This window comes from Heptranchias perlo, chromosome 1 (assembly GCF_035084215.1).
Source record: "Heptranchias perlo isolate sHepPer1 chromosome 1, sHepPer1.hap1, whole genome shotgun sequence".
Taxonomy (NCBI): domain Eukaryota; kingdom Metazoa; phylum Chordata; class Chondrichthyes; order Hexanchiformes; family Hexanchidae; genus Heptranchias; species Heptranchias perlo.
Window position 1 is genome coordinate 185159222 of NC_090325.1, and position 26657 is coordinate 185185878.

A 26657-nucleotide genomic window follows, 5' to 3' on the forward strand; every position below is an offset into this window, starting at 1 on the left:
CTTACGGTTGTTGTTTCTGTTTGTTCTTTTACCGTCTCTCTTGTTTTCCTGCGTTTCCCTATTCGGGCCTGATTTCTACCCGTTGTTATTTGTATGCCGTAGCGAACTGCCGATTCATTTTGTCAACTGATGATTGTTTGTGTGCAAATGTTAGGGGTGCAGTAGGCCACAAACAGATAGGGGGAAACAAATAAAACGACAGCGGGAGAGGGAGACAATAAGGAGCAGAGGTCAGGGTAGAATCGAGCAGTGGCGCAGAGGGAAGGTTCGAGCCGCAGCAGAGGGAGAAATAGAGCCAAGTAGGTGGCAAAGAAAAGGTGGGGGGGTGGAGAGACAGGGACGGCCAGAATAAAAATGAAATGGTGGGCAGGCGGGATAGAAAAATTGGGACTGCGGGAAAGTTGTACAGAGGCACAAGTGCCCAGGGCAAAGCCAGGCCGAGTGGCAAAGAAAATCGTGGGGAGTTGGTAGGCCGCGAATGGCAAAATAAAAAGATTAAATGGCGGGGCGGCAAAGGGGGAGATGGAGGAGAAACAGGGAATGGAGAAGTGGTGGGATGGAGAGGCTGGAATCCAGGCAGAGGGCGAGATGGGATAAAGTTCTTAATGGTTCTGCCGTGATTGCTGTGAATGAAATGGAATCCGTGAATTAATATTGAAGTAATAATGAATTTGATGGCACAAAGCTTAAAATGCAACTTTTTGGAGGCAGTTGGAGCAGGGTCTGGCTTTGTGGGGAAGGCCGAGGGAAGTGGGCAGCAGCGCCACCTGCTGTTTGAAAGTAATAAGAGCAGGCGTCACAGCATAACCCAGTCACAATCAGTAAGCAGGTGTTCCCTCGGTGTCTGAAAACAGGGCAGAATCGGGACGCAGGAGCAAAGTGTGACAGGAAGTCTGTGCAGTCGTAAAAATGTCAATGTATTAGATTTTTTTGCTAGTTTCTAACTGTTTTCGGCAGCACTGAATGAAATCTTGGCTAGTGGCGGGCTCAAGTGTGCACATCAACATGTGTGATTTTGTGGTACGTTATCTGTTTCAATTTAAAACTTGAGTAGAAAGATCATGTAGAAAGTTGTGTAAAACTGTGCCAGCGATGATTTCCTCCTTGCTTTTACTGGAGGTTGTGGATTAATCTAAAGCCAGTAAGCAATTTTAATTTTTTTAAAATTCCCCTAGTGGGATATTTTTATGCAGCAGAATCGGCATATCGAAGTACAGTGGAATGGGAAACAGTTGTTTTATCTTAGTAACCTTTTTTGAGGTGATTTATGTGACAAAAGCAGTGCAGACTGTGACCAGCTGGTAGCATTACAGTGCAGAAGAAGTGACTTTAGGAAGGAGTTATTTTGAGAAGCAAATGGCGACAAATATTTTGAGTACGATTGGAGGACAGGGAAAGGTTTAAAAAGATTTGGGAGGTAAGGGCTGAGGAATTGGGGGGGCGAGGATTCATAATTAGCTCTAGAATGGAGGCTGGGGCTCAGAGGGTTAAAAGTGGATTTGAAGCTGAGACAACAAATTAATAGCATCAGTCAGATCACGAAAGGGAGACGAGGGAATTTAAAAAAAAATAACAGAAAGCCGCAGGGCCCTTCTGGAAGGGGAAATACAGACACTGACAACAGGAAGAGAGAGAGAACTGAACGATCAGGGTCCATCAAATAGGCAGAGAGAAAAACAGACATCAATGGATTGTTTGGTGAAATGAATTAATGTGGGAACAAAAGTAAGCGTTCATTTTATTTTTTGTCTGACTGAGATTGACGAAAACCTCAGTTTATTTTCTTTATTATGAAATGACCTTGTTTATAAGGGTCTGTGAGGGGTGATATGTTCACATATGTATTACGAAGATCCCTTGGAACAGGATCTTATTTCAGAGTCAAGTGTTTTGCTTTATTTCACGACAAGCTACTATGCCCAGGGATGGAACTCCCGGTTCCCCAAGTCCGTGGGGGAGGGGTCTCCGAGCAGAGACCAGATGTTTCCCGTCACCTCACTCTGACCTTGCACACCTGCCAGCTGTGTGTTGCAGAGGCCGGGAACCTAGCGACACTCACCTGACTGTGTAACGCAACGAGACCACAAGGAGAGGGAATGAATGAGTCGAACCCATCATTGTATACCGCTGGGAATTAAATGAGCCCTCCTGTGAATAGATATTGTTCTGCCTGCAGTTCATGTTTTGTGCATTTAACGCTTTTACACTCTTCGTGAAATTGGTTGAGGGATAAACATTAGGGAGAACACACCCTTGCTCTTTTTCAGAATAGTGCCAAGGGATCGCTTACGTCCACCTGAGAGGACAGACAGGGTCTCAGTTTAACGTCTTAATTGAAAGACGGCACCTCTGACATTGCAGCACTCCCTCAGTACTGTGCTGAAGTGTCGGCCTGGATTTTGTGCTCAAGTCGCTGGAGTAGGGGGCTTGAAATCCCAACTTTCTGACTCCGAGGCGAGAGTGCTACCACAGTACCGTTGACATTCAACAGACCCTAGGTGTGAGATATTCAGCCGCCTGCAGCTGATGTACTGGAGGTGCGTGGCCTCGTGACCAAGCAAGCAGTCCCTCCTTAACCCCCAGAGATCCTGTCCGCTGGTTCAGATAGCCCACAGGACCTATTACTGAAAGGCAGACCGGAACATCTAAAAACAGGCTATAAAACACCACGAGCAAAGCTAGTAATAGAATCAAAAAAATCACACAATGATATAGCACAAAAGAAGACAGTTCGGCCCATCGTGCTTATGCTGGCTCTTTGATAGAGCTATTCGATTAGTCCCACTCCCCCTGCCCTTTCCCCGTAGCCCTGCAAATTTTTCCCCTTCAAGCATTTATTCAGTTCCCTTTAGAAAGTAATTATTGATCTTGCTCCCACCACCCTTTCGAGCAGTGCGTTTGATAATATATAGATCAGGACCTCAAGGTCAATTGAATGACAGAAATGACCATTCAAGTCATAAGAAATATTTACAACGAGGGCTCTTTGGGGAAAGTTCCTGATTATTGTAAACACTGGCACTCCTGTCTCATCACTTTGTGGGTGCCAAGCAGTGTTAATCCTGGCAAAAGTTTATGTTTGGTTGACCTTGAGAATGGAATGTTGGCGCCCGATAGGAAGTTTCAGTTTTAAGTAACTGGGGCGAGGTTGTGAAAAGTGAAGGAGACTGGAAGTATCGTAGAGTCTGCGACCTTTGATCAGGCCTCCCGTCGCGTCACGTGACTGCTGATTACACACGTTCAGCTGTTCTGTCCCTGGCCGATTGCCGTTTGCCAGAGACGCTCCCGTTCAGGGTTAATTCCAGCTCCTTTACCTGGGTGTAAACCATAAGGAGCAAAGTGCAGTCACCTTCTCCTCCCCCTCAACCTGTCTTACTCTGCTGCTACTCGCTAGTCACAGCCTGCATGTGACCCAGGTACGTTTACCCAGCTCTGCCTGCTGGTCCACATTACGACCAGAACTAACTTTTTTTTGTTTTAAAAGAAAGCAGAAAATAGACTTTGGGGATTAGAGGTGACGAGGAAACACAGCTTGAAATGTTGCTTCTGTCTTTGCTCCATTGTCTCCACACCAGGCAGTCGGTTTTGACTCCCGGGTGGGAACGGGGCCTAGGGGGGAGCTGGCCGGTCCAGCAGCGGGAGCAAATGAGACTCGGCCGTTTTTAACTGACTTCTCGATCAAAACGGCCTGGTGTTTGGCAGGAGGCGGCTGCCTGGGGAACGGTTCCCGGCACCAGGCAAGCGCATCGGGAGGGTTCGGGGAGGGCAATCGCAGTCAGGCGAGAGGGACTTTTGGCCGGGGCAGGTGACTGCCTGCAGCGGTCCCTTTAAGCACCGCTGGTTAGGCCGCACATGGACTTGATTTTCCTGTGCGCAGCAGGCCCGGTGCCGGCTGCATTCAAAGGCAGCTCAATTTTACACGGGGCCATAAACCGGCGTTAGGCTGCCCTATTTGCATATGCAAAGGGGCTAACGCCCGTTTCTGGCACAGGCCCTGGATGCCTCTTTCGATGCATATACCAATATGGCGGGTAGCGCACTTCCGGCTCAGTGTGCGCCCGCCATATTGAATGCTTTTTCTCCCGTTTTATGCCCGTAAAACGGATGCAGAGTCATCGAATTTCTAGTCCACTGTCCCCAAAGGACTTCATCCGTGCCTTTGATCGGCAATAGAACGTCACAAGGTCGGACCTTATTTCACACTTTATCACCCAAGTTTATTGATCAGAAGATGAACAATTGACTCTGTAACAGTAATATAAATATATTTATGGTGAATATTGTATTAACTTGGCTCCTTGAATGGGAAATAACTGATCACAATCTATGTGTAAAGCTATTATTTTGTAGTTAGCCTTTCTATGTGCAGTGTAGTCATGTGACCTGAAAGTCTACCATTCTCCAGCACCAACGTCCGTCAGTTTGATCTGGAAATGTACAGTAGGTAAGTCAGCATCTGAAAGAGCAACGTGGGTTAAAGTTAGAAGGGGGAAGGTATGCACGACAGGTACAGTAAACTGACTTCCTTTCATGTGTTGCCTGCCCTGTCCTGCGGCTCATGCATTTTTGTTCCGTCGGCCACTTTTTTGCTTTCCATCCCCCCACCCCCCCACTCTCCGGAAGGCACTGAATCATAGAATGATACAGCACAGAAGGAGGCCGTTCGGCCCATCGTGTCTGTGCCGGCTCTTGGAAAGAGCTATCCGATTAGTCCCACTCGCCTGCTCTTTTTCCGTAGCCCTGCATATTTTTTTCCCTTCAAGTATATATCCAATTCCCTTTTGAAAGTCTCTATCGAATCTGCTTACATAAGAAATAGAAGCAGGAGTGGACCCCACGAGCCTGCTCCGCCATTTAATCAGATTATGGCTGATCTTCAAACTCAACTCCACTTTTCCGCCTGATCCCCATATCCCTTGACTCCCCTAGAGTCCAAAAATCTATCTATTTCAGCCTTGAATACGCTCAATGACTCAGCATCCGCAGCCCTCTGGGGTAGAGAATTCCAAAGATTCACAACCCTCTGAGTGAAGAAATTCCTCCTCATCTCAGTCTTGAAAGGCCGACCCCTTATCCTGAGACTATGCCCCCTAGTTCTAGACTCTCCAGCCAGGGGGAAACAACCTCTCGGCATCTACCCTGTCAAGCCCCCTCAGAATCTTATGTTTCAGTGCACTCTCCTCTCATTCTTCTAAACTCCAGAGAGTATAGGCCCATTCTACTCAATCTCTCCTCATAGAACAACCCTCTCATCCCAGGAATTAATCTAGTAAACGTTTGTTGCACTGCCTCTAAGGCAAGTATATCCTTCCTTGGATAAAGAGACCAAAACTTTACGCAGTACTCCAGGTGAGGTCTCACCAAAGCCCTGAATAATTGTAGCAAGACCTCCTTACTCTTGTACTCCAACCCCCTTGCAATAAAGGCCAACATGCCATTTGCCTTCCTAAATGATTCCTTTACCTGCATGCTAACTTTTTGTGTTTCTTGTACGAGGACACCCAAGTCTCTCTGAACACCAACATTTAATAGTTTCTCACCATTTAAAAAAAATTCTGTTTTTCTGTTGTTCCTACCAAAGTGAACAACCTCACATTTCCCCACATTATACTCCATCTGCCACCTTTTTGCCCACTGACTTAACCTGTCTATATCCCTTTGCAGACTCTTTGTGTCCTCCTCACAGTCAGCAAACTTGGATTCATTACACTCGGCCCCTTCATCCATTTCATTAATATAGATTGTAAATAGCTGAGGCCCAAGCACTGAACCTTGCGGTACCCCACTATTTACAGCCTGTCAGCCTGAAAATGACCCGTTTATCCATTCTCTCTGTTTTCTGTCCGTTAACCAATCCTCTGTCCATGCTAATATGTTACCCTCAACCCCCGCCCTGAAGGGCCAGCCAAGATTATGTGCTCAGATCTCTGCTTCTACCGTCTTTTCAGGCAGTGTGTTCCAGATCGTAACAGCTCGCATCTTTGATGGGCTACTGTTCCTCCGGCGGTGGGGGCGGGGGGGGAGGCAAACACCCTCCAGTATTTTGCCCAGCTCATCATTATTCATGTGAGAGCCTTGGCACAGAGTATTGGCAGGTATTTGACTGCAGTGTATCACAGCCAAGTCTGATCCTATCTTCACCAAACATACATGCAGCAACGGGTCACTGGATGGCAATCAATTATGGAAACCCTTGCTGGTTTTCCCCTTTCAAAAGCAGGCCAGTTGTAGCACTGCTTATTGTCTGAGATAGGCTAACTGAGCACAGGCTGGGATCGAAACCAGGCTTTCCTGACTGGTTCAACGCAGAAAGAACTTGCATTTATATAGGGCTTTTATGTCCCACAGCCAATGAAGTAATTTGAAATGTAGGAAACGTGGCAGCCAACTTGCGCACAGCAAGATCCCACAAACAGCGATGCGATTATGACCAGATAATATTTTTTCTGATGTTGGATGAGGGATAAGTATTGGCCAGGACACCGGGGAGAACCCCCGTGTTCTTCGAAATTGTGCCATGGGATCTTTTACGTCCATCCTCAGTGCTGCAATGAAGTGCCAGCCCAGATTACGTGCTCAAATCTCTGGATTGGGGCTTGAATTAGGACCTTCTGTCTCAGAGGCGAAAGTGCCACCACTGAGCCACGGCTGACACTCATTGAGCTATTGAAGCAGAAATCGATTTTTAGCACATTCCGTTTCTGTGGAAGAATAAAATACAACTGGAATGTACAAGTCATTCTCATTGACTCTCGGGGTTCAAATGGTGTTGGTAGAGCCCATTAATTTAAATTACTGTCAGCTGATGTATGTTTTCCTTGACACTACAATTTGCTCTTGCTGTTTACGGCAATTTTTGTAACCTCTCCAAAAAGTCATTGAGTTGTCCAGTAATGCTGAATGCAGAACAACTGGTAGAAGAACTGAGAGGATATTCTTATCAGGAAAGGTTGAACAGGCTGGGGCTCTTTCCTCTACAAAAGATAAGGCTGAAGGGTGACCTGATTGAACCCTTAGAGATTATGAAAGGGTTTGATAGAGCAGATGTGGAGAAAATGTTTCCACTTGTGGGGGAGTCCAAAACCAGAGGTCATGAATATAAGATAGTCACTAATAAATCCAATAAGGAATTCAGGAAAAATTTCTCTACCCAAAGAGTGGTAAGAATGTGGAACGTGCTACCACAAGGAGTAGCTGAGGCCAGTAGCTTAGATGCATTTAAGGCGAAGCTAGATATACACATGAGGGAGAAAGGAATAGAAGGATATGCTGATAGGGTTAGTGGAAGAGGGGTGGGAGGAGGCTCGTGTCGAGCATAAATGCCAGCATGGACCAGTTGGGCCGAATGGCCTGTTTCTGTGTTGTAGCCTCGATGTAACATAAAAACTGTTCGATAGGTGGCGAGTTTAAAGTGACCTTTCATTTCCCTCTTGTTTCCCTGCAGGTTGCTTCCAATCTTCAGGAGAGGAAAGGTGCATGAGCACCAGGTCTCTCACGGAGCAGAGGCCCGTAGAGGCGGCTGACGGGGTCCACGGGAGAATCTGGGTGCCGTCAGTGTCTGGTTTGGAATCTTTGGTGTGGGAGTCGGACCAGATCGCAGGGCCGCAGGACCTTGGGAGTGTCAAGCGCACGGCCTCGTGCGAATCCAGACCAGGATGCTCTGGCATTTCAGGCAGTATGGTGCTAATGGTGCCAGATTCAGACGGTGGGCACACAGCGACTGACGTCGATGAAGAGAGTTTAAGTGATTCCGTGGAAGAAGTCAAACCTGAGGCTCTTGCGCCGACGACAGGCTTAAGAGGGTTTGCACAGGTACTCGTGAGCACGACACGGGTCACAACGGCGGCCATGTTCTCGGCCTTGCAGAACCAGCAAGCAGAGCTGCTGCAGTTGGGGAAAGGGCCGACGGCTGTTGGAGAGAACGATCTCTTCAAAGGACTGGCAGATGAAAGGGGAAGGGAGGAACTCGCTGCCGGCGACAAGGAAAAGATGCAGACTCCGTCGTTGGCGCACAAAGACATCGCGCTTGTTGTGGTCGAAGAGGGAAGCGCCCAGGCGCTCCCTCAAGCAGAGGGGCACATGGGAGCAGCCCAGATGGAAAGAGGCAAAGATAAGCAGCTGGCAAAGGACAGCGAGATGTCACCTGTCCTGGTGACTGAACGCGGGGAGATGATGGAACCGGGCCCAGAGCTGGACTTTGCAAGCAAAAGGGACGTGGGGCGAGAGTCCCATTTTAAAAACGAGGAGGCGAATGCAGCTTTCAGGGATAGCGAGAAGAAGACGCCTTTAACTGCTGTTCATTCAGAAATCAGGAGTGATGACGACGACGAGGTCTTTGTGAGCGCGAGAGAAAGCGAACAGAGTATAACGCCTGAAACTTCCATGGGAAACAAATCAGAAAAGTAATTCTATTGCCATTTACCGTTACTAATCTATTGGATTGCATTTAAATGTATGGTTACGACAGACTGCAGTGAATTAAAGGAGCTTGACGTTGTGTGATAGAAACAAAAGATGTAAAACTTGTCTCAGTTCTGCTGATTTAGTTCACGTTAGTTGAGCAGCTACTTCAAGATCAGTCACCCGTTTCGACTGTTAGCATCAGTTAATAATTTACCCATTTCCATAAGCTCACTGTGGTAGGAGATACAGTGACGGAAGCCATTGCCTTGTGGTAGTACAGGAACAGGAGAAGCTTGTGTTTTCTGCTTCTCTCCTCCTGCCCGAAAGATATTGTTTTGTGCTAGGGTGCTGGTAGCTATTCCACCATTTGAGCCATCATAACCAAAACTGGCCCGGATGTCACACCAGCACTTTCCAGCCGAGATCACTGGATAGCAATTAGCAGTGAGAATCCAGGCCATGTATTCCTCTCATTGTTGAGCTCAACTATAGCGCCCATACCAAGTTAAGCCAACCTCACGGATCTTTCCGTTCTGTACCACGTGATGTGAATCACCAAGAAGCAAATAGGGTACTTTACAGTGAACAAATAGTGCTTTACTGTATCTACAATAACAATCAGGGCTCTACTGTGTGTACAATGACAGGAGAATCAGGGCTTTACCATGTATACAATAACAGAATCAGAGCTTTATTGTGTGTACATTAACAGAATCAGGGTTTTATTGTGCATACAGTAATAGAATCAGGGCTTTATTGTGCATACAGTAATAGAATCAGGGCTTTATTGTGCATACAGTAATAGAATCAGGGCTTTATTGTGCATACAGTAATAGAATCAGGGCTTTATTGTGCGTACAGTAATAGAATCAGCTTTATTGTGCATACAGTAATAGAATCAGGGCTTTATTGTGCATACAGTAATAGAATCAGGGCTTTATTGTGCATACAGTAATAGAATCAGGGTTTTATTGTGCATACAGTAATAGAATCAGGGCTTTATTGTGCATACAGTAATAGAATCAGGGCTTTGTTGTGCATACAGTAATAGAATCAGAGCTTTATTGTGCATACAGTAATAGAATCAGGGCTTTATTGTGCGTACAGTAATAGAATCAGGGCTTTATTGTGCATACAGTAATAGAATCAGGGCTTTATTGTGTGTACAGTAATAGAATCAGGGCTTTATTGTGTGTACAGTAATAGAATCAGGGCTTTATTGTGCATACAGTAATAGAATCAGGGCTTTATTGTGTGTACAGTAATAGAATCAGGGCTTTATTGTGCATACAGTAATAGAATCAGGGCTTTATTGTGCATACAGTAATAGAATCAGGGCTTTATTGTGTGTACAGTAATAGAATCAGGGCTTTATTGTGCATACAGTAATAGAATCAGGGCTTTATTGTGCATACAGTAATAGAATCAGGGCTTTATTGTGTGTACAGTAATAGAATCAGGGCTTTATTGTGTGTACAGTAATAGAATCAGGGCTTTATTGTGCGTACAGTAATAGAATCAGGGCTTTATTGTGCATACAGTAATAGAATCAGGGCTTTATTGTGCATATAGTAATAGAATCAGAGCTTTATTGTGTACAGTAATAGAATCAGGGCTTTATTGTGTACAGTAATAGAATCAGGGCTTTATTGTGCACAGTAATAGAATCAGGGCTTTATTGTGCATACAGTAATAGAATCAGGGCTTTATTGTGCATACAGTAATAGAATCAGGGCTTTATTGTGCATACAGTAATAGAATCAGGGCTTTATTGTGCATACAGTAATAGAATCAGAGCTTTATTGTGCATACAGTAATAGAATCAGGGCTTTATTGTGCATACAGTAATAGAATCAGCTTTATTGTGCATACAGTAATAGAATCAGGGCTTTATTGTGCATACAGTAATAGAATCAGGGCTTTATTGTGCATACAGTAGTAGAATCAGCTTTATTGTGCATATAGTAATAGAATCAGAGCTTTATTGTGCATACAGTAATAGAATCAGAGCTTTATTGTGCATACAGTAATAGAATCAGGGCTTTACTATGTACATTAACAGAATCAGGGCTTTATTGTGCATACAGTAGCAGAATCAGCTCTATTGTGCATACAGTAATAGAAGCAGGGCTTTATTGTGCATACAGTAATAGAATCAGAGCTTTACTATGTACATTAACAGAATCAGAGCTTTATTGTGTGTACATTAACAGAATCAGGGTTTTATTGTGCATACAGTAATAGAATCAGGGCTTTATTGTGCATACAGTAATAGAATCAGGGCTTTATTGTGCATACAGTAATAGAATCAGGGCTTTATTGTGCATACAGTAATAGAATCAGGGCTTTATTGTGCGTACAGTAATAGAATCAGCTTTATTGTGCATACAGTAATAGAATCAGGGCTTTATTGTGCATACAGTAATAGAATCAGAGCTTTATTGTGCATACAGTAATAGAATCAGGGCTTTATTGTGCATACAGTAATAGAATCAGGGCTTTATTGTGCATACAGTAGTAGAATCAGCTTTATTGTGCATACAGTAATAGAATCAGGGCTTTATTGTGCATACAGTAATAGAATCAGCTTTATTGTGCATACAGTAATAGAATCAGGGCTTTATTGTGCATACAGTAATAGAATCAGGGCTTTATTGTGCATACAGTAGTAGAATCAGCTTTATTGTGCATATAGTAATAGAATCAGAGCTTTATTGTGCATACAGTAATAGAATCAGAGCTTTATTGTGCATACAGTAATAGAATCAGGGCTTTACTATGTACATTAACAGAATCAGGGCTTTATTGTGCATACAGTAGTAGAATCAGCTCTATTGTGCATACAGTAATAGAAGCAGGGCTTTATTGTGCATACAGTAATAGAATCAGAGCTTTACTATGTACATTAACAGAATCAGGGCTTTATTGTGCATACAGTAATAGAATCAGCTTTATTGTGCATACAGTAATAGAATCAGGGCTTTATTGTGCATACAGTAATAGAATCAGGGCTTTATTGTGCATACAGTAATAGAATCAGAGCTTTATTGTGCATACAGTAATAGAATCAGGGCTTTATTGTGTGTACAGTAATCGAATCAGGGCTTTATTGTGCATACAGTAATAGAATCAGGGCTTTATTGTGCATACAGTAATAGAATCAGGGCTTTATTGTGCATACAGTAATAGAATCAGGGCTTTATTGTGCATACAGTAATAGAATCAGGGCTTTATTGTGCATACAGTAATAGAATCAGGGCTTTATTGTGCATACAGTAATAGAATCAGGGCTTTATTGTGCATACAGTAATAGAATCAGGGCTTTACTATGTATATTAACAGAATCGGTTTTATTGTGTGTACAGTAATAGAATCGGCTTTATTATGTGTACATGAACAGAATCAGGGCTTTATTGTGCATACAGTAATAGAATCAGGGCTTTATTGTGCATACAGTAATAGAATCAGGGCTTTATTGTTCATACAGTAATAGAATCAGGGCTTTATTGTGCATACAGCAATAGAATCAGGGCTTTACTATGTATATTAACAGAATCAGGGCTTTATTGTGTGTACAGTAATAGAATCGGCTTTATTGTGTGTACGTTAACAGATTCAGGGCTTTATTGTGTGTACAGTAAGAATCAGGGCTTTACTGTGTGCACTAACGGAATCGGCTTTACTGTGTGTACTGTAACAGAATCGGCTTTACTGTGTGTACAGTAACAATCGGCTTTACCATGTTCATAGTAACAATTTGGGCTTTACCGTGTACAGTAAGAGAATCGGGGCTTTACCGTGTACAGTAACAGTCGGGGCTTTACCGTGTGTACAGTAACAGTTGGGGCTTTACCATGTACAGTAAGAGAATCAGGGCTTTACCGTGTGTACAGTAACAGTTGGGGCTTTACCGTGTGTACAGTAACAGTCGGGGCTTTACCGTGTGTACAGTAACAGTTGGGGCTTTACCGTGTGTACAGTAACAGTTGGGGCTTTACCGTGTGTACAGTAACAGTTGGGGCTTTACCGTGTGTACAGTAACAGTTGGGGCTTTACCGTGTGTACAGTAACAGTTGGGGCTTTACCGTGTGTACAGTAACAGTTGGGGCTTTACCGTGTGTACAGTAACAGTTGGGGCTTTACCGTGTGTACAGTAACAGTTGGGGCTTTACCGTGTGTACAGTAACAGTTGGGGCTTTACCGTGTGTACAGTAACAGTTGGGGCTTTACCTGGCCACCTTCAGTACCAAAACGTCTACGATTCTTTGTGCGGGAGCAAGTATCAGCGCTTTACTATGTACAATAACGAGAGTCAGTACTTTGCACAGTAGTCGGGGACATTGTACTTTTTGATTAAGATACCCTAAGTTAAGGTCAAAGGCCATAGTGCAGAGTCCTGCCAAAGTTGAATGGGACAGAGGATGTGATAAATCAGGTTGTGATGATTTGGAATGTCGAGCTTGAGCTTTGCAAACCTGTAGGTCGTAGGTGAAAGGGTGGGAAAGAGTTGCACAGTCCTGAGAGCCTGGGAATGAGTAAGAGACATTGCGATGTGTTAATTTCAACAGGGAGGAGAACCACTTGGGACAATGTATTTGGAGTCTCGGAGGAAGGTGGTTAAGTTGAGAGGAACACTTCTATCAACATGGTTAGAGACAAGAAAGTTTGCAACAGGGAGAGCATGAGAGAAGGATTGCCTATGGGCAAATTTTTTTTCTTGTATCCTGTGTGAGAGAATGGTGTTGAATGAGCATCCCCTGCAATCAGATCACTATTCACGTCTTGGACTTGGGCTGTATAGAGTTATTGCCCTTCAGATTATCTGGTCATTATCACATTGCTGTTTGTGGGACCTTGCTGTGTGCAAATTGGCTGCCGCATTTCCTGCATTACAAGTGATTAGACTTCAGAAGTACTTCATTGGCTGTAAAGCACTTTGGGACGTCCTGAGGTCGTGAAAAGCGCTGTATAAATGCAAGATCTTTCTTCTTTACTGCACTTTGTAAAGTTATGGAAGCTGCTAAATCCTATCCATCATTTCAAAACTTCAGTCAAATGCACAATCACCAAAATGGTTTTTGGCATGGCCGATCCACCAGTGACCTTTTCCTATCCTCAGGGATCGGATGAACGTAAGCAAATTTCCAAGGAGACGGAAAGGGGGGCTGTGAGTAAGAGAGGCTGATGAGCTGGCCTGGGACAGGGTAAATTTGGAATATGAGGGAAAGGCAGGGATACAATTCGACCAGAGGTCTTATTTCTCTCACCAGTTTTTTTTTTCCCCGAGCCGCCTCTTGTATAGGTGTCAACTTCTTGCTAGGGTGTGGTTTTACAGGCGGCCTGTTCCCTTTGGTACCTCACCCGTAGTGAGTGTCGAGGTGGCTACTCGACCCCAGGGAGCATCACAGCCATGCCCGGCCCTGCTCCACACGTGTACTTTCAGCAGGAGTCGTTGATAGGGATCAGGAGACGGAGCTCTGGCTGACTGTTCCTCTGGCCAATTATTGGCACCAACGCCAATTTTTTTTTATTATTCATTCATGGGATGTGGGCGTCGCTGGCAAGGCCGGCATTTATTGCCCATCCCTAATTGCCCTTGAGAAGGTGGTGGTGAGTCGCCTTCTTGAACCGCTGCAGTCCGTGTGGTGAAGGTTCTCCCACAGTGCTGTTAGGAAGGGAGTTCCAGGATTTTGACCCAGCGACGATGAAGGAACGGCGATATATTTCCAAGTCGGGATGGTGTGTGACTTGGAGGGGAACTTGCAGGTGGTGTTGTTCCCATGTACCTGCTGCTCTTGTCCTTCTAGAGTATCCCCTGCAATCAGATGGTAGAGGTCGCGGGTTTGGGAGGTGCTGTCGGAATTGCAGCAACCCCAGGACTCGGCTGCCTTACTGGAATCCCAAGAGTGTAGGATGAAGTTTGGGTCAGTTGTAGTCCTGGAATGGAATGGAGCAGTGGAGTATAGAAGGAGGGTCTTCGCCAGAATTATCATGTTCAGAGTGGAGGAGAAAAAAGGGTCAGCTTGATCTTTGAGAGGAGCAATTGTATCATCAGGAAGAAAGACAGATGGAAAGGAGGATGCACAGAAGTTTGGAGAGGTGACTTTTGGCAAGGGACTCAAACGAAGAGCTGCTGGAGAGGCAGGAGGACAGGAATTGGTGTCTTTTTGGAGCAAACCGAGGTTACAAGGAGAGATTTGCTTCTGGATACTTCAAATGCAGTGCAGTGCCAGGTGTGTGAGGCAGCGTTGATTTTGTGAGGAACAGTAGGATGGCAGGTACGATGGAAGCAAGTCATGGTGTCAGATCTGACAGAAGAGGAGCGGTGAGGTATGGAGCCTTCCATGCCCATCTGTTGCGGCTCAATAACCAGGAATCTGTACATTATGGCAACACAGAAGGAATCAACATGTTGTGAAGGAGGCAATTTCGATGTTCATAATTTCGAGGCTCCAGGTTGTTTTTTTAACTGTATTAGCAAGACAGGAAATTGGCTCCTCCTGGTGAGATCAGACTGTCGTCTCCTTTTCCCCCTGTTAGCATTGGCTCATGTCCTGTCACATGCTGCCTTTAGCCAGCTGGCAGCTTGCGTCCCAAGTGCTACTACTTGTTGAAAGGCAGAGTGGGCTCGAGGGGCTGTATGGCCTACTCCTGCTCCTATTTCTTATGTTCTTTATGTTAAAACCACTTTGTATTTTTCCAGACTGTGGTACTCTTCCTGAACCAAGGGGTAACTGAAAATCAGCCAATCCCATGCACGTCAACTCAGAAACACTTTTACATCATAGAATGATACAGCACAGGAGGAGGCCATTCAGCCCATCGTGCCTGTGCTGGCTCTTTGGAAGAGTTATCCAATTAGTCCCACTTCCCCGCTCTTTCCCCATAGCCCTGCAAATTTTTCCTTTTCAAGTATATATCCAATTCCCTTTTGAAAGTTACTGTTAAATCTGCTTCCACCTCCGTTTCAGGCAGTGCATTCCAGATCATAACAATGATATTGGGTCGTATTTTAACACTCAAGCTTTCTGATGGATATTTCAGCTCCACTTCTTTTGGACTCGGTCTTTTAACATTTGTGTATGCACAAGCAAGCCAGATTAGTGATCCTAACAATTAAATGTGACTGCTCTGCATATTGAGATTATAGCCGAGAAGGTGCTCTTTGCTTTCTTTTCACTCTTTTGTTAATCAGAGAGTCAGTCATTTCCTAGTGAGGATTAATATTGATCCAAGGATTCGTTGCAGCATAGGAAAAGAGACACAGAAAAGGCATTCTGAAAATCTAATGATAATCCAAGAGAAACGCTGAGGTCAATCATTGTGTCAGGAGTCTACAGCTGCAGTTTGAAGCTGGTACATCACGGTGGGAGTTCCTGAGCATTATCACTGATTGATTACATTTAGCTGTTTTTACTGAGGTGATGTAGTTAAGCATAGCGCAACCACACACTATGCATCCACACAAAAAGACATTGGTCATTTGTTGTGTACAAAAGGTCAAGGAAGAGGTCAAATAATCAAACACAATTACAGTGGGGAGCTATTGCATTGCATTTCTTGTGAGTTTACTATGGGTCATTTAATATCCCAAAGCCCCCTAATTGGCTATCTCTTTGACTTCAACTTGGGTCTCCCCATCACTCATTCCTCCAGTTCCTGCTCAGTGCACACTTCCCCTTGATAAACACTCAACCTTTCTTTTATATGAGGAGTGCAATATAAATGTTAGTAACTGTTGCTGTATTATTAGGGCTTAAGGTATGTGACTTGTCACTTAAAAGTGTTTACTGATTAAAATCTTTATTCATGTGGTGATATCTCCCTCTTCATATAATTGTAAACAATTTTACAACACCAAGTTATAGTCCAGCAATTTTATTTTAAATTCACAAGCTTTCGGAGGCTACCTCCTTCCTCAGGTGAACGATGTGGAACATCGTTCACCTGAGGAAGGAGGAAGCCTCCGAAAGCTTGTGAATTTAAAATAAAATTGCTGGACTATAACTTGGTGTTGTAAAATTGTTTACAATTGTCAACCCCAGTCCATCACCGGCATCTCCACATCATATAATTGAAAGTTAACGTCTGGTGGTTGGCTGGCGTGTCTGAAAGTTGCGTAACATGGCCATTGGCTCAATTTTCACTTTTGCTAAAAAGCAATCAATCAAAGCCACTAGTTGTTTTAAAAAAAGAATCACTCTCTTCACTTTTATATAAAAAAATCACAACATCCCTTTAGGAAAATGTTCTGTTCATTAGAAAGTAACCAACAAACAACCATAAAAATTTTCAGAGCTTTGAGTAGCCAAATTGCCTTTTTAAAAGTTTGTTCTTAGGATGTGACCAACACCAATGAAGGCAGTATTTATTACCCATCCCTAGTTGCCCTGAGGGCATTAAGTGTGCGGGACTGGAGACTCATTTAGACCAGACTGGTAGGGAGTGACAATGTCTTCCCCGATAGACATTAGTGAATCAGTTGAGTTTTTACAACAATTTGGCAGCTTTTATGATCAGTTTATATGGTGCCAGGCCACAAATGACTAGATTTCACAATATGTCTTGGCGGGATTTGAACTTGTGACCTCTGGGTTGCCAGTCCAGTACGGAAACCACTATGTTGCTATCTCCACCCCACCTCTCCCCCTAAAGATAGAATTTCTAACATAACAGACACATTTAATAAAAGTTCAGAGATTCTGAGAATAGTCAAAGAATTTAGCCTCCCACTTTCTCAGCAACTCTCCCCTTTGTAGGCCTACCCTCTCTAAGGAGCCTTGGGCATGCTTTGAGCATCCGTCCCTTCGCTGGGCCTTATGTTTTGGAGCGCCACTCTTGGCGCTCTCAGTTGCTCGAGCGTGACTTCTGACATGGTCTCAGCGACAATGGATCAGAGGCCCCCCATTGAAAATCGTATAATTCTACAAACAAAATGGACAATAGAACAAGAAAGAAAAATAAACTCAAGTGAAAAGTCAAACAAAAACCAAGGAAGAATAAAATGGCCCAAAAAAATGGTCGAGTCAAAAGGAAGACTTAAAACAATGGAAGCAGAAGTTGGGTGGTCGGGGTGAAGCACAATAGAAACTGACAAAAGAAAAGAAAACAATAAGTACAAAATTTACAATTTTAATAGACTCCTAATTGGTTTCACCTTTCCCCTGTAAGGAGGGCCCCAAGTGGTGGTAGGTGAATCCACTTTCTAAGATATCTTGTGCATTGGGTCACCAGTCTAAAACGTGTTGGAACAACAATCATTAAAATTCTTAAAACTATCAACAGTTGGGGTGAATTTCCTCGTAGCTTTCTCCCCCACCCCCGCTCTGCTGGCAGATATCTGCTGAAGTTGCAGCGTTGGGGGAGCCCTGGGAGAATTCTCCCCCTCCGACCCCCCCCCCCCCCCATATGTTAAAATGCAGTCAGGTTTAAAGACTTTGCTTTAAACCCATTTTACTAATAAAGAACAAACAGGTGAATGTACAGAACTGGAAAATTAGCTGGTTTTTAATTGAGCCAGGGTTCTTCAAACTGATGGACTCCTTCCGCCCTGCCTTATCTGGGGCCATCCCAACTTTCTCTCACAACAAGCAGCGGGCATTAGGCATAAGTTGCTGACTTTTAAGACTGGTACAGATTTGATGTACTGAAGTTATGGATTATGTTATCTCCTGTTGTTAATTTTAGTGAAAATGTACACGCAAGTATAAAGTGGAGAGCACTGCTTTATTATTCTGTCTACTTCTCACTAGAATTATTGAATGGAAGAAAATATGCCTGGAAATGGGGGACTTGAGTGCACTTCCCTGGAGAAATGAAGTTCTGAAGCTTGGAGATAATTTTTCAACCCAGCTTTCTGCTTTCAATTCCCAGAGTGGTTTGAATGTGGAACTCGCTACCTCAGGGAGCGGTTGAAGCGACTAGCATAGATGCATTTAAGGGGAAGCTAGATAAACACACGAGGGAGAAAGGAATAGAAGGATATGTTGATGGGGTTGGATGAAGAGCGGTGGGAGGAGGCTCGTGTGGTGAATAAACACCGGCATGGACCTATTGGGCCGAATGGCCTGTTTCTGTGCTGTACATTCTATGTAATATGAGAGTCCATTCTACTCAGTCACATTGCTAGTTTTTGCGTTTTTTGACAGGGCTGATATTTGTTCATTGTAGTGGGTGTAGGCGGTACCTCCCGCACTTTAGTAAATTGTCCGTTCTTGATGCGTGAGACTCGATAGTGAGTGCAGGTAGGCAATTTGACTGCTCAGGGCATCACAGCTGAGCCCAATCCAGTCCTCATTCAACACCCATACTTCTCATCAAGGATCACGAAACAGCAATCGCAAGTGGACATCATGACTTCATCTTTCTCCTGTCTGGCCCTGGGCGCACCTGTCACCACACTGGGATCAGCTGACTCCGATCGGGGAGTGAGCCTGTAACATTGGTGGTCTGCGTGGCAAAGGTCCTCATCTGGGCTAGGTTGCTGTGTGAAGGAAGCACTTTTTAGGGTGAGGGTTAAGGATTCAACTCTGCATTTATAGTATCACTTGCTCTGCTGTGATGCATAAAGCCAACTAGAATACGTAAGGAATGAGGTTCTGGTCAGAGAGTATTGGAATGTGCTCCATGCAAGTGTAGATGAAAGGAAGAAGATGAAAATAGAAAGAAAGAATTGCATTTATATCGTACCTTTCATGACCTCAGGACATCGCAATGCGTTTTACAGTCAATTACGTACTTTTGAACTGTAGTCACTTTTGTAATATAGGAAACGCACAGCCGATTTGTGCACAGCAAGGTCCCACAAACAGCAATGAGATAATGACCAGATAATTTGTTTTCGTAATGTTGGTTGAGGGACAAATATTGGCCAGGACACTGGGGAGAACTTCCCTGCTCTTCTTTGAAATTGTGCCATGGGATCTTTTATGGCCACCTGAGAGGGCAGCTGGGGCCTTGTTTTAACATCTCATTCAAAAGACAGCACCTCCGACAGTGCAACACTCCCTCAGTACTGCACTGGAGTGTTAGCCTGGATTATGTGCTCAAGTCTCTAGAGTGGGACTTGAATTCACAACCACCCTGACTCGGAGTAGAGAATGCTACCACTGAGCCACGACTGACACTTAAATGATGGAAATACAACAGGTTCCTCAGCAGAAGAGAGAAAGGGCAGGTTTAACATTTCAGGTGTTGACCCTACTGATTTCTGATGAAAGGTCTCCATCCAAAATGTTAATTCTTTGGACCTGAAATTTCTGTTCGGGCCACGGCGCAACTCAAGGAACGAAAGATGGGATGGAAGCAGGCTGCGCTGGGATTCTTCTCCGTTTTTAGCACCAGACGTGGAGTTGGGGGGGACCATGATCAGCGTGTCAGGAAGAGGTCCCGCACTACCCAGGGTATTCCATCCTTTATGCCCTAAAAAGGCCTCAATGGAACTCATGGCAGCTGGGTACCGCCAAGGTCCCAGGCCTTGCTATAGGAGTAAGCTACTGGATCCCAGCGGCGATTGGTTACCTCACCGTCCCAGAGTTAGGGCTCCTGTTGGATCCATAAATCCTGCCTGTGATGGGGGTGAGAATTGCTGACTAGGTAAGTGTCCATGCTAACAGGTGACTGGGGTGGGGGAGGGGGGTCCTGCTCTTCCAGCAGTGCGTCAGGACCCGAGGATATCGGCCCCTTTGATTTCCTCGATGGTGCAGGATCTGCCGTGTATTTCCAGCATTTTCCGCCTTTGTACTTTTATTTAGCAAGTTGATTTTGTGATCGCATCTCCCAGATGATCAGTCAGGTCCATTATTAGTGTTTTATTCATGATCTCACAGTCCCACATCCATGGCCTGTCTGACTCGGTGTGCTGCTTGGAATAGTAATTATAAACAACCTGCACTAGAAGCACTCGCCTGCGCCTTTGTCATAGATGTTTCCGGAATCTGCCAAAGCTACTTCAGCTTAAGTTTCTACGAGCAGTATTTCCAGTTCGTCCTTTAATCGTCTGGCCCAGGCCCAGACCAGAAGTACACAGGCTATTGATTTTCTACAACAGTATTAAAGAGCTTTTAAGGCCACTGGATGGACAGAAGAAGTTAGTTCAAGATGAAGTTAATTGTCTTTCTAAAGGGGAATGTTCTGAGACGATGAGTTGGTAGGGCTGGTCCATCCAAATGGAGCAGCTTGTTGGACCCTTACCTGTCCTAAAATTCAAACATTTATGAACTAGTCCGCAGTGCATCACAGCATCGGGATCGTTAGTGGATGACTGGAATCAGGCACTAGTCAGTGGATGGCGTGACCATTCGGGTGCTAGTTAGTAGATGACGTAATTTGGTACTAGTTAGTGGATGATGTGGTGATTTAGGCGGTAATGGATGATGTTTAGATTCGGGTGCTAATTAGTGGATGACACAGTTATTCAGACACTAGTTAGTGGATGACGTGGTCATTCGGGCACTAGTTAGTGATGTGTTTCAGGCACTAGTTATTGGATAATGTGGCAATTCAGGCGCTAGTTAGTGGATGTTGTGGCAATTTGGGAACTAGTTCATGGATGATGTTGTGATTCAGGTGTGAGTTAGGGGATGGTGTGGCGATTCAGGCGCTAGTTCGTGGCTGGTGCAGTTGAGGCGCTAGTTAATGGCTGTGACAATTCGGACGCCATTTAGTGATGTGATTCAGCCACCTGTTATTGGATGGTGTGGCGATTCGGGCACTAGTTAGTGGATGATTTCGCGAATCAGGTGCTAGTTAGTGGATGATTTGGCGATTCATGTGCTAGTTAGTGGATGACGTGCCAATTTGGGCATTAATTAGTGGATGACATGGCAATTCAAGCGCTAGTTAGTGGATAATGTGGCGATTCGGGCGCTAGTTAGTGGATGATGCGGTGACTTGAGCAGTGGTTACGAAGTACTAAAAAGCTATTTGAATTAGTCACCATAATACTTGAATTGTAAAGAAGTTTTGCTATTTAGACTTTTTTCATTTTATTGTCTCCCCTACACTGTCGCTCTCCCAAGTTCCCTGGTCTGAGAGCACAGGCACGAGATCTACTCCGAGGCCTCTGCCGATGCCACCCTTGAGCCAGCTGCCACAAGGTGTGTGGAAGCAGCCGTGGGTGACCACTTTTTCCGTATTTGTGGGGAGAAGCTCCAAGTTTGATCCCTGGTTCTGTACTGCCTTACCTAATCTCACCAGGTTAGCAGCGTAGGTGCTACATTTGGCCCAAGTGTTCCAGCGATAATGGGGGAAAGAAACCTCCAAAACATCCAGGGGCACCACTCCCCACAGCTGTCTATTTACTCCTGCGTAGGACGTATGCGTATTGGGTTTTGGATGATAAGAGAATCTGACTAGACCACGATGCCCTCCATGGTAAAATGCTTAACAACTCTTGTTATCCAGGCTCATGCCACTTGGACTACTGCTGCTACTGTTGCCATAGTAACCAATCCCCAGTATGAGTTGCCTCTTCAGGAAATATAAAGGAGTAAATCCGAAGGAAACAGAAAAAAAATCCTTTTGTTATTTAAAAATCCTAAGAATCAGACAGGCAAGGTCTCCAAAAATGTAAAAGTTGAGGCATGTATGGTCTTATTTCACATTGTATTTTGCAGACTAATTTATATAAACATTGTTACTTTTAAATATTCTCATATTTAACTTAAATAGAAGAAAAAGAATAAACTTGCTTTTATGCAGCGCCTTTCATGACCTCAGGATGTCCCAAAGCACCTCACAGCCAATCAAGTACTTTTGAAGTGTAGCCACTGTTATTGTAGGCAAACGTGACGGCCATGGTGTACACAGCAAGATCCCACAAATAGCAATGACATAAATGACCAGTTAATTTGGGTGGTGTTGGCTGAGGGATAAATACTGGCCAACACACCAGGGAGATCTCCCTCTTCTTCGAATAGTGCCATGGGATCTTTTACAGCCTCCTGATCACTTCTTGCTAATCCCACATTTAATTTGCATAGCGATGAGCTGGGAATTCTGGTAGTGTTTTTTTCTTAAACCCCCAGAACAGCCTAGGGCTAGGATACAACTCCCCCCCCCTCCCCCCTCCCCCCTCCATTATCAGTGGTTGAGTCCAGTGTCAATCAGAGCATCATTATGAAAATACCTCAGGCACGATATCTTCAGATGAACTCTGCTATTGTGAAGAGGCAAAATGCTGGACACAACTGTGACAAAACTGCTGTAAAGGGAGATATTGGCACATTTCCTGGGAGATCGCCATCTCCCTTTGTTAGCCATGATTTATACTCTAGAGTTGCCGGCCTGAGAGCAGACATTTTGCTTAGCACTCGCCCTGACATGACATCATAAAGATCGCCGTCGGTGACATGGGGATTGTGGTGGGATGGTAGCATCCTACATTCCAATTCATGATGTAATTGGTGTGTGTGTGTAACTTCATGATGCCACATTACTACAAAAACGTCTGCTCCCGTGTTGCATCTAACCAGGCAGGTTTTAGATCAAGGTGAATCAAGTGGAGGAAAATGAAGCTAAAATTAGAGGGTTGACAACTTAAAAACCGCTCGAGGGTTCTGGTTTTACTAGTTAACTAAGAAGTGCTTCAATTGTGCGTAAAAAACATATTCATTCACATACTTTTAGTTTTGAAACGATTCCAAATGCATCTGGAGTCCTCACCAAATACCAATTGGTTTCAGGAAAATTCTCCAATTTAGTTGACTCGAGTTTGTGACGAAAACAATTGGATAAAACATGATTGCCCTCGTGTCTGAGCTGTGCCCAGTCCTGCCTCACAGCCACTTACAATGGTGGCCCCCGCAAGGCGGGAAGGCTTTTGCTGACTGCAAAATGAATAACGCTTATTTTGGTCCAAAAGTAAGACTTTAAATGATAAAAGTCTTCTGTTGATCTGGCGAAGTGTCTGTCACACTACTGGCTGGGCCAGGTCTTTCAGATTTCTTCACTCCCACTGCTTGTGCTGAAATGTAAAAAAAACTTTTGCCAAGTTAGAAGGTGAGTTACAAGTCTGCCACATCGATAAATACCTGACCTGGTTTGTCAGGTCACATTATGTCACTGTCACCGTCCTGCACCTGGGTGCGTTTGAGGAACAGAATCTAGCAAATAGAATAAACACAACCCTTGATATGATGTGGAGATGCCGGTGATGGACTGGGGTGGACAAATGTAAGGAATCTTACAACACCAGGTTATAGTCCAACAGTTTTATTTGACTATTGGACTGTTGGACTATAACCTGGTGTTGTAAGATTCCTTACATTCAACAACCCTTGATAGCCAGGAAGGAACTGTCTGCTAATGGCCCCATAGGAATGGGATCATCTCCCTTTTTACATGAGGATAAGGTACAACCTTTTCCTTTATTTTTGCCTTTCCCCGGCGATTACATAGCTGCGGGGGGGGGGGGGGGGGTGGTGGGCTCCAGCCATCATGAGTGTGGGACAGGCTCGCTGAACCAACTAATCTTTTCCTGCCTGTCAATTTTGCATGTGCGGAACCTGAGAATAACAATCTCCTGTAGCTTCGAAGACCACCGTTCTTAGTGATGTAGGTGAAATCAATCAGCCACCTGGGAGCTTGGGGAACAAAGGCTGCTGAAAGAAGAGCCCCTCCCAGTGATTGAGTGAATACTCTGTCTGGTGTGCACCTGAGCTCCACGGATCAGAAAACCCCCAGATTTGAGTTAGTTGACAGCCATGGCACTTAATTTCCCCTCAAATTGCTTCTGGGCTCAAAAGGGGATGAATCACCTATTGTCCCAGCTCCTGGTGACTATCAAGTGAACGCTGCTGGAAAGTGCAACTATGTGGCTGTTGGTTGAGACAAGACCAGGTTTGGCTGTGTGGTGCCTCCCCGATCATGATCGAATAGTCTCCTGCCCCTCGCTGATTAGGCTCACACGTGAAGAATGGTCTTTTGTGCAATGAACTGAAGAGTTGCCCGCGCATTTGGGACAATATCCCAGCAAGAGTTGGCATCTTCAGAAGAGGAAGGAAGGAAATGGTCAGGTGTCACAGTGTTAATAATTAGGTTGGGGCCTGTGACTTCCCAGTGAGCCCCGATCATAACGATGCCTTCTGAGCAGAGATGCCAAGTGCAATCATGGTACTCCCAGACAGGGACAAAGGGAAAACCAAAAGACTAATCAGTTCTCAATCCTTTTGTGTACTATCTCCCTGAATGGCCTTACAGTGCAATATTGGCAGAGGCTGGGCTGACCACTCGCTGGGCTGTTTGTGGAATGAGGAAACCTACAATGGGAGGATAGAAAATGTAAAATTATCTTTTTTTAATATTAAGGAAAAGGTGTTTATTGGAGAAGAGAATTAATGTTCTCAGATGGGGAAAAAAAAAATCTTTTCACTGTAACAATGATTTCAAGAGCACTACAGGAGCCTTATGAAGGTTTCCAATGTTGAGAGTATGATAGGATTGACTGTTGCAATATTTGTTGAATAACTTAGAATAGTGATCCAAAAGTTACTGATACCGCTGAGAGAAGCTAACAGGTAAGATGTAGGTAATACTTCCCACAGCTACTACAGACAAGAATGTTCAGACTTGGGAGTAAAATGCACTGATTTTCCTGTGTTTTCCTAACCATACATCTGACTGTTGTCTCCTCAGTTTACTGATGTTGGCAGTAACGAACAAGCCGGAATTTGAGTGTGCATGGACCTCACCCAGTGAGGTGACTGATATTTTCAGCTCACAGTTTGAGCATATCATGGAGTGCCAGCGGCTGAAAGGCACCTCGTACAACAGCCTGGACTCCCTGGACGTTATCTCTTCCACGGACGAGAGCGAAAGCGGCTTCAGCTTTGAAATGCCTCTCACCCCCATGATTCAGCAGCGAATCAAAGAAAGCAGCCAGCTCCTGGAGCACGGGCTCCTGGAGACCGCCTCTGGCAGTAGAGTATTACAGCGCCGTATGGACTTAACTGACTCATCGGATAGCAGGTCGGAGGAGTCTGCAAGCAGCAGCGCATCGGACAATATGTTTCATAAATCGTCTCCAAGTGCCGTTGTAAATGGAGCACCTCAGCTCCTGGAGCTGTACCAGGATGGGCGTAAAGAGCCCTCTACTTTGAGGTAAGACTGTTTTTTCTAACTATTTAACTGTCAAGGAAGTAGCTATCACAGTAAATATCGCAGATCCTTTTATATCTCATTTATTAACAAAAGTGTAATCCATGTGTAAAACCGATGTAGAAATAAGGCTCCAATTAATTGTGTTAAAGGATCATCGTCTTTATTGGTTTGAGAAAGAGGTCATCAGTGGGTTGCTAATTGTTAATGCGCTGGGGACTGTTGCTTCTGCTGCTGTCCATCCAATGTAAATATATATAAACAGATCTCCCATGGGGTTGATCACGGTGACTCAGATGATACGCTGTTTTGAGTTCAGGAGTGTCATGTCATGTATTATTCTGCAGCTAAGGTGAATCTGTGTCCCTTTAAGGCGCCGAGATCTATTTGTTGTTAAATAAACAATTCATCAATAAAATGAGTTAATTCAGAGTTTAATTACTAATCAAGCAGCAGGTCAGAATTTGGATTTGTCTTTTTTTTTTAATTGTGATTGATAATATAAATTAAGGGGCTGACATTCTGATTCCAATATGATCCTAGACTTTCTTTGAACTTTCCACAAGGCTGTTTCTGCTTCTTTGTATTTTCCCTTTTAAGTATGGCACAGAGATATGACATTTGAAGTGGGAGAGATAGCAATTGTGTGCAATATGTATCATTTTTAATTAGATTATTAGCAGACTTCCCAGGGCATTGCTCATAAGTTGGATGATGCACTGTTTTATTAGGATAGAAATATCATACCATGCACTGCGGAATGTTTTACTCTTCTGGCAAGGTGGAGCTCTCTTTTTAAGGCCACAAAGTCTAATTATTAAGCAAAAAGTATCTCGGGTCATTGAGAGTTTAATTGCTATTTGGTTAGCGAACTTTGAAGATTGGAACGTGGTTGTCAGTTTAAGCCTCCAGCAAACAATTTAAGATTGTTTTGCACCTGTAAAAGAGAGAGACATTTGGGCACACTGATGTGCCACTTTTAATATATTGCCACTAGATCTTCCATGGCAATGCCCATGGCGACTCAGAGATTATCTATTGTGGGAGTTGGTGGTTGGCTTGGTGCTTGGGTGTGGAAATGGGAGAGGACTGCACATCTCCCGTGTGTAGAATTTAGAAAGAAATAACTAAGACATTTGTCAACAGGCAGTGAATCA

General features: G+C 44.3%; 1 protein-coding gene across 5 annotated transcripts in view; it reads left to right on the plus strand.

Annotated features, from left to right (window-relative positions):
- Positions 1 to 26657, plus strand: part of LOC137329207 (PH and SEC7 domain-containing protein 3-like) — a 333226-nt gene that overhangs the window by 158318 nt on the left and 148251 nt on the right. For 4 of the 5 annotated variants that reach the window (XM_067994400.1, XM_067994401.1, XM_067994402.1 and 1 more), the window contains exons 3-4: positions 7445 to 8402; positions 25039 to 25503. In XM_067994400.1, the coding sequence (XP_067850501.1) occupies positions 7445 to 8402; positions 25039 to 25503 (1423 nt within the window). Of the gene's footprint in view, positions 1 to 3257; positions 3417 to 7444; positions 8403 to 25038; positions 25504 to 26657 lie in introns of those variants that run through there. The other variant, XM_067994404.1, reaches the window with a different exon arrangement.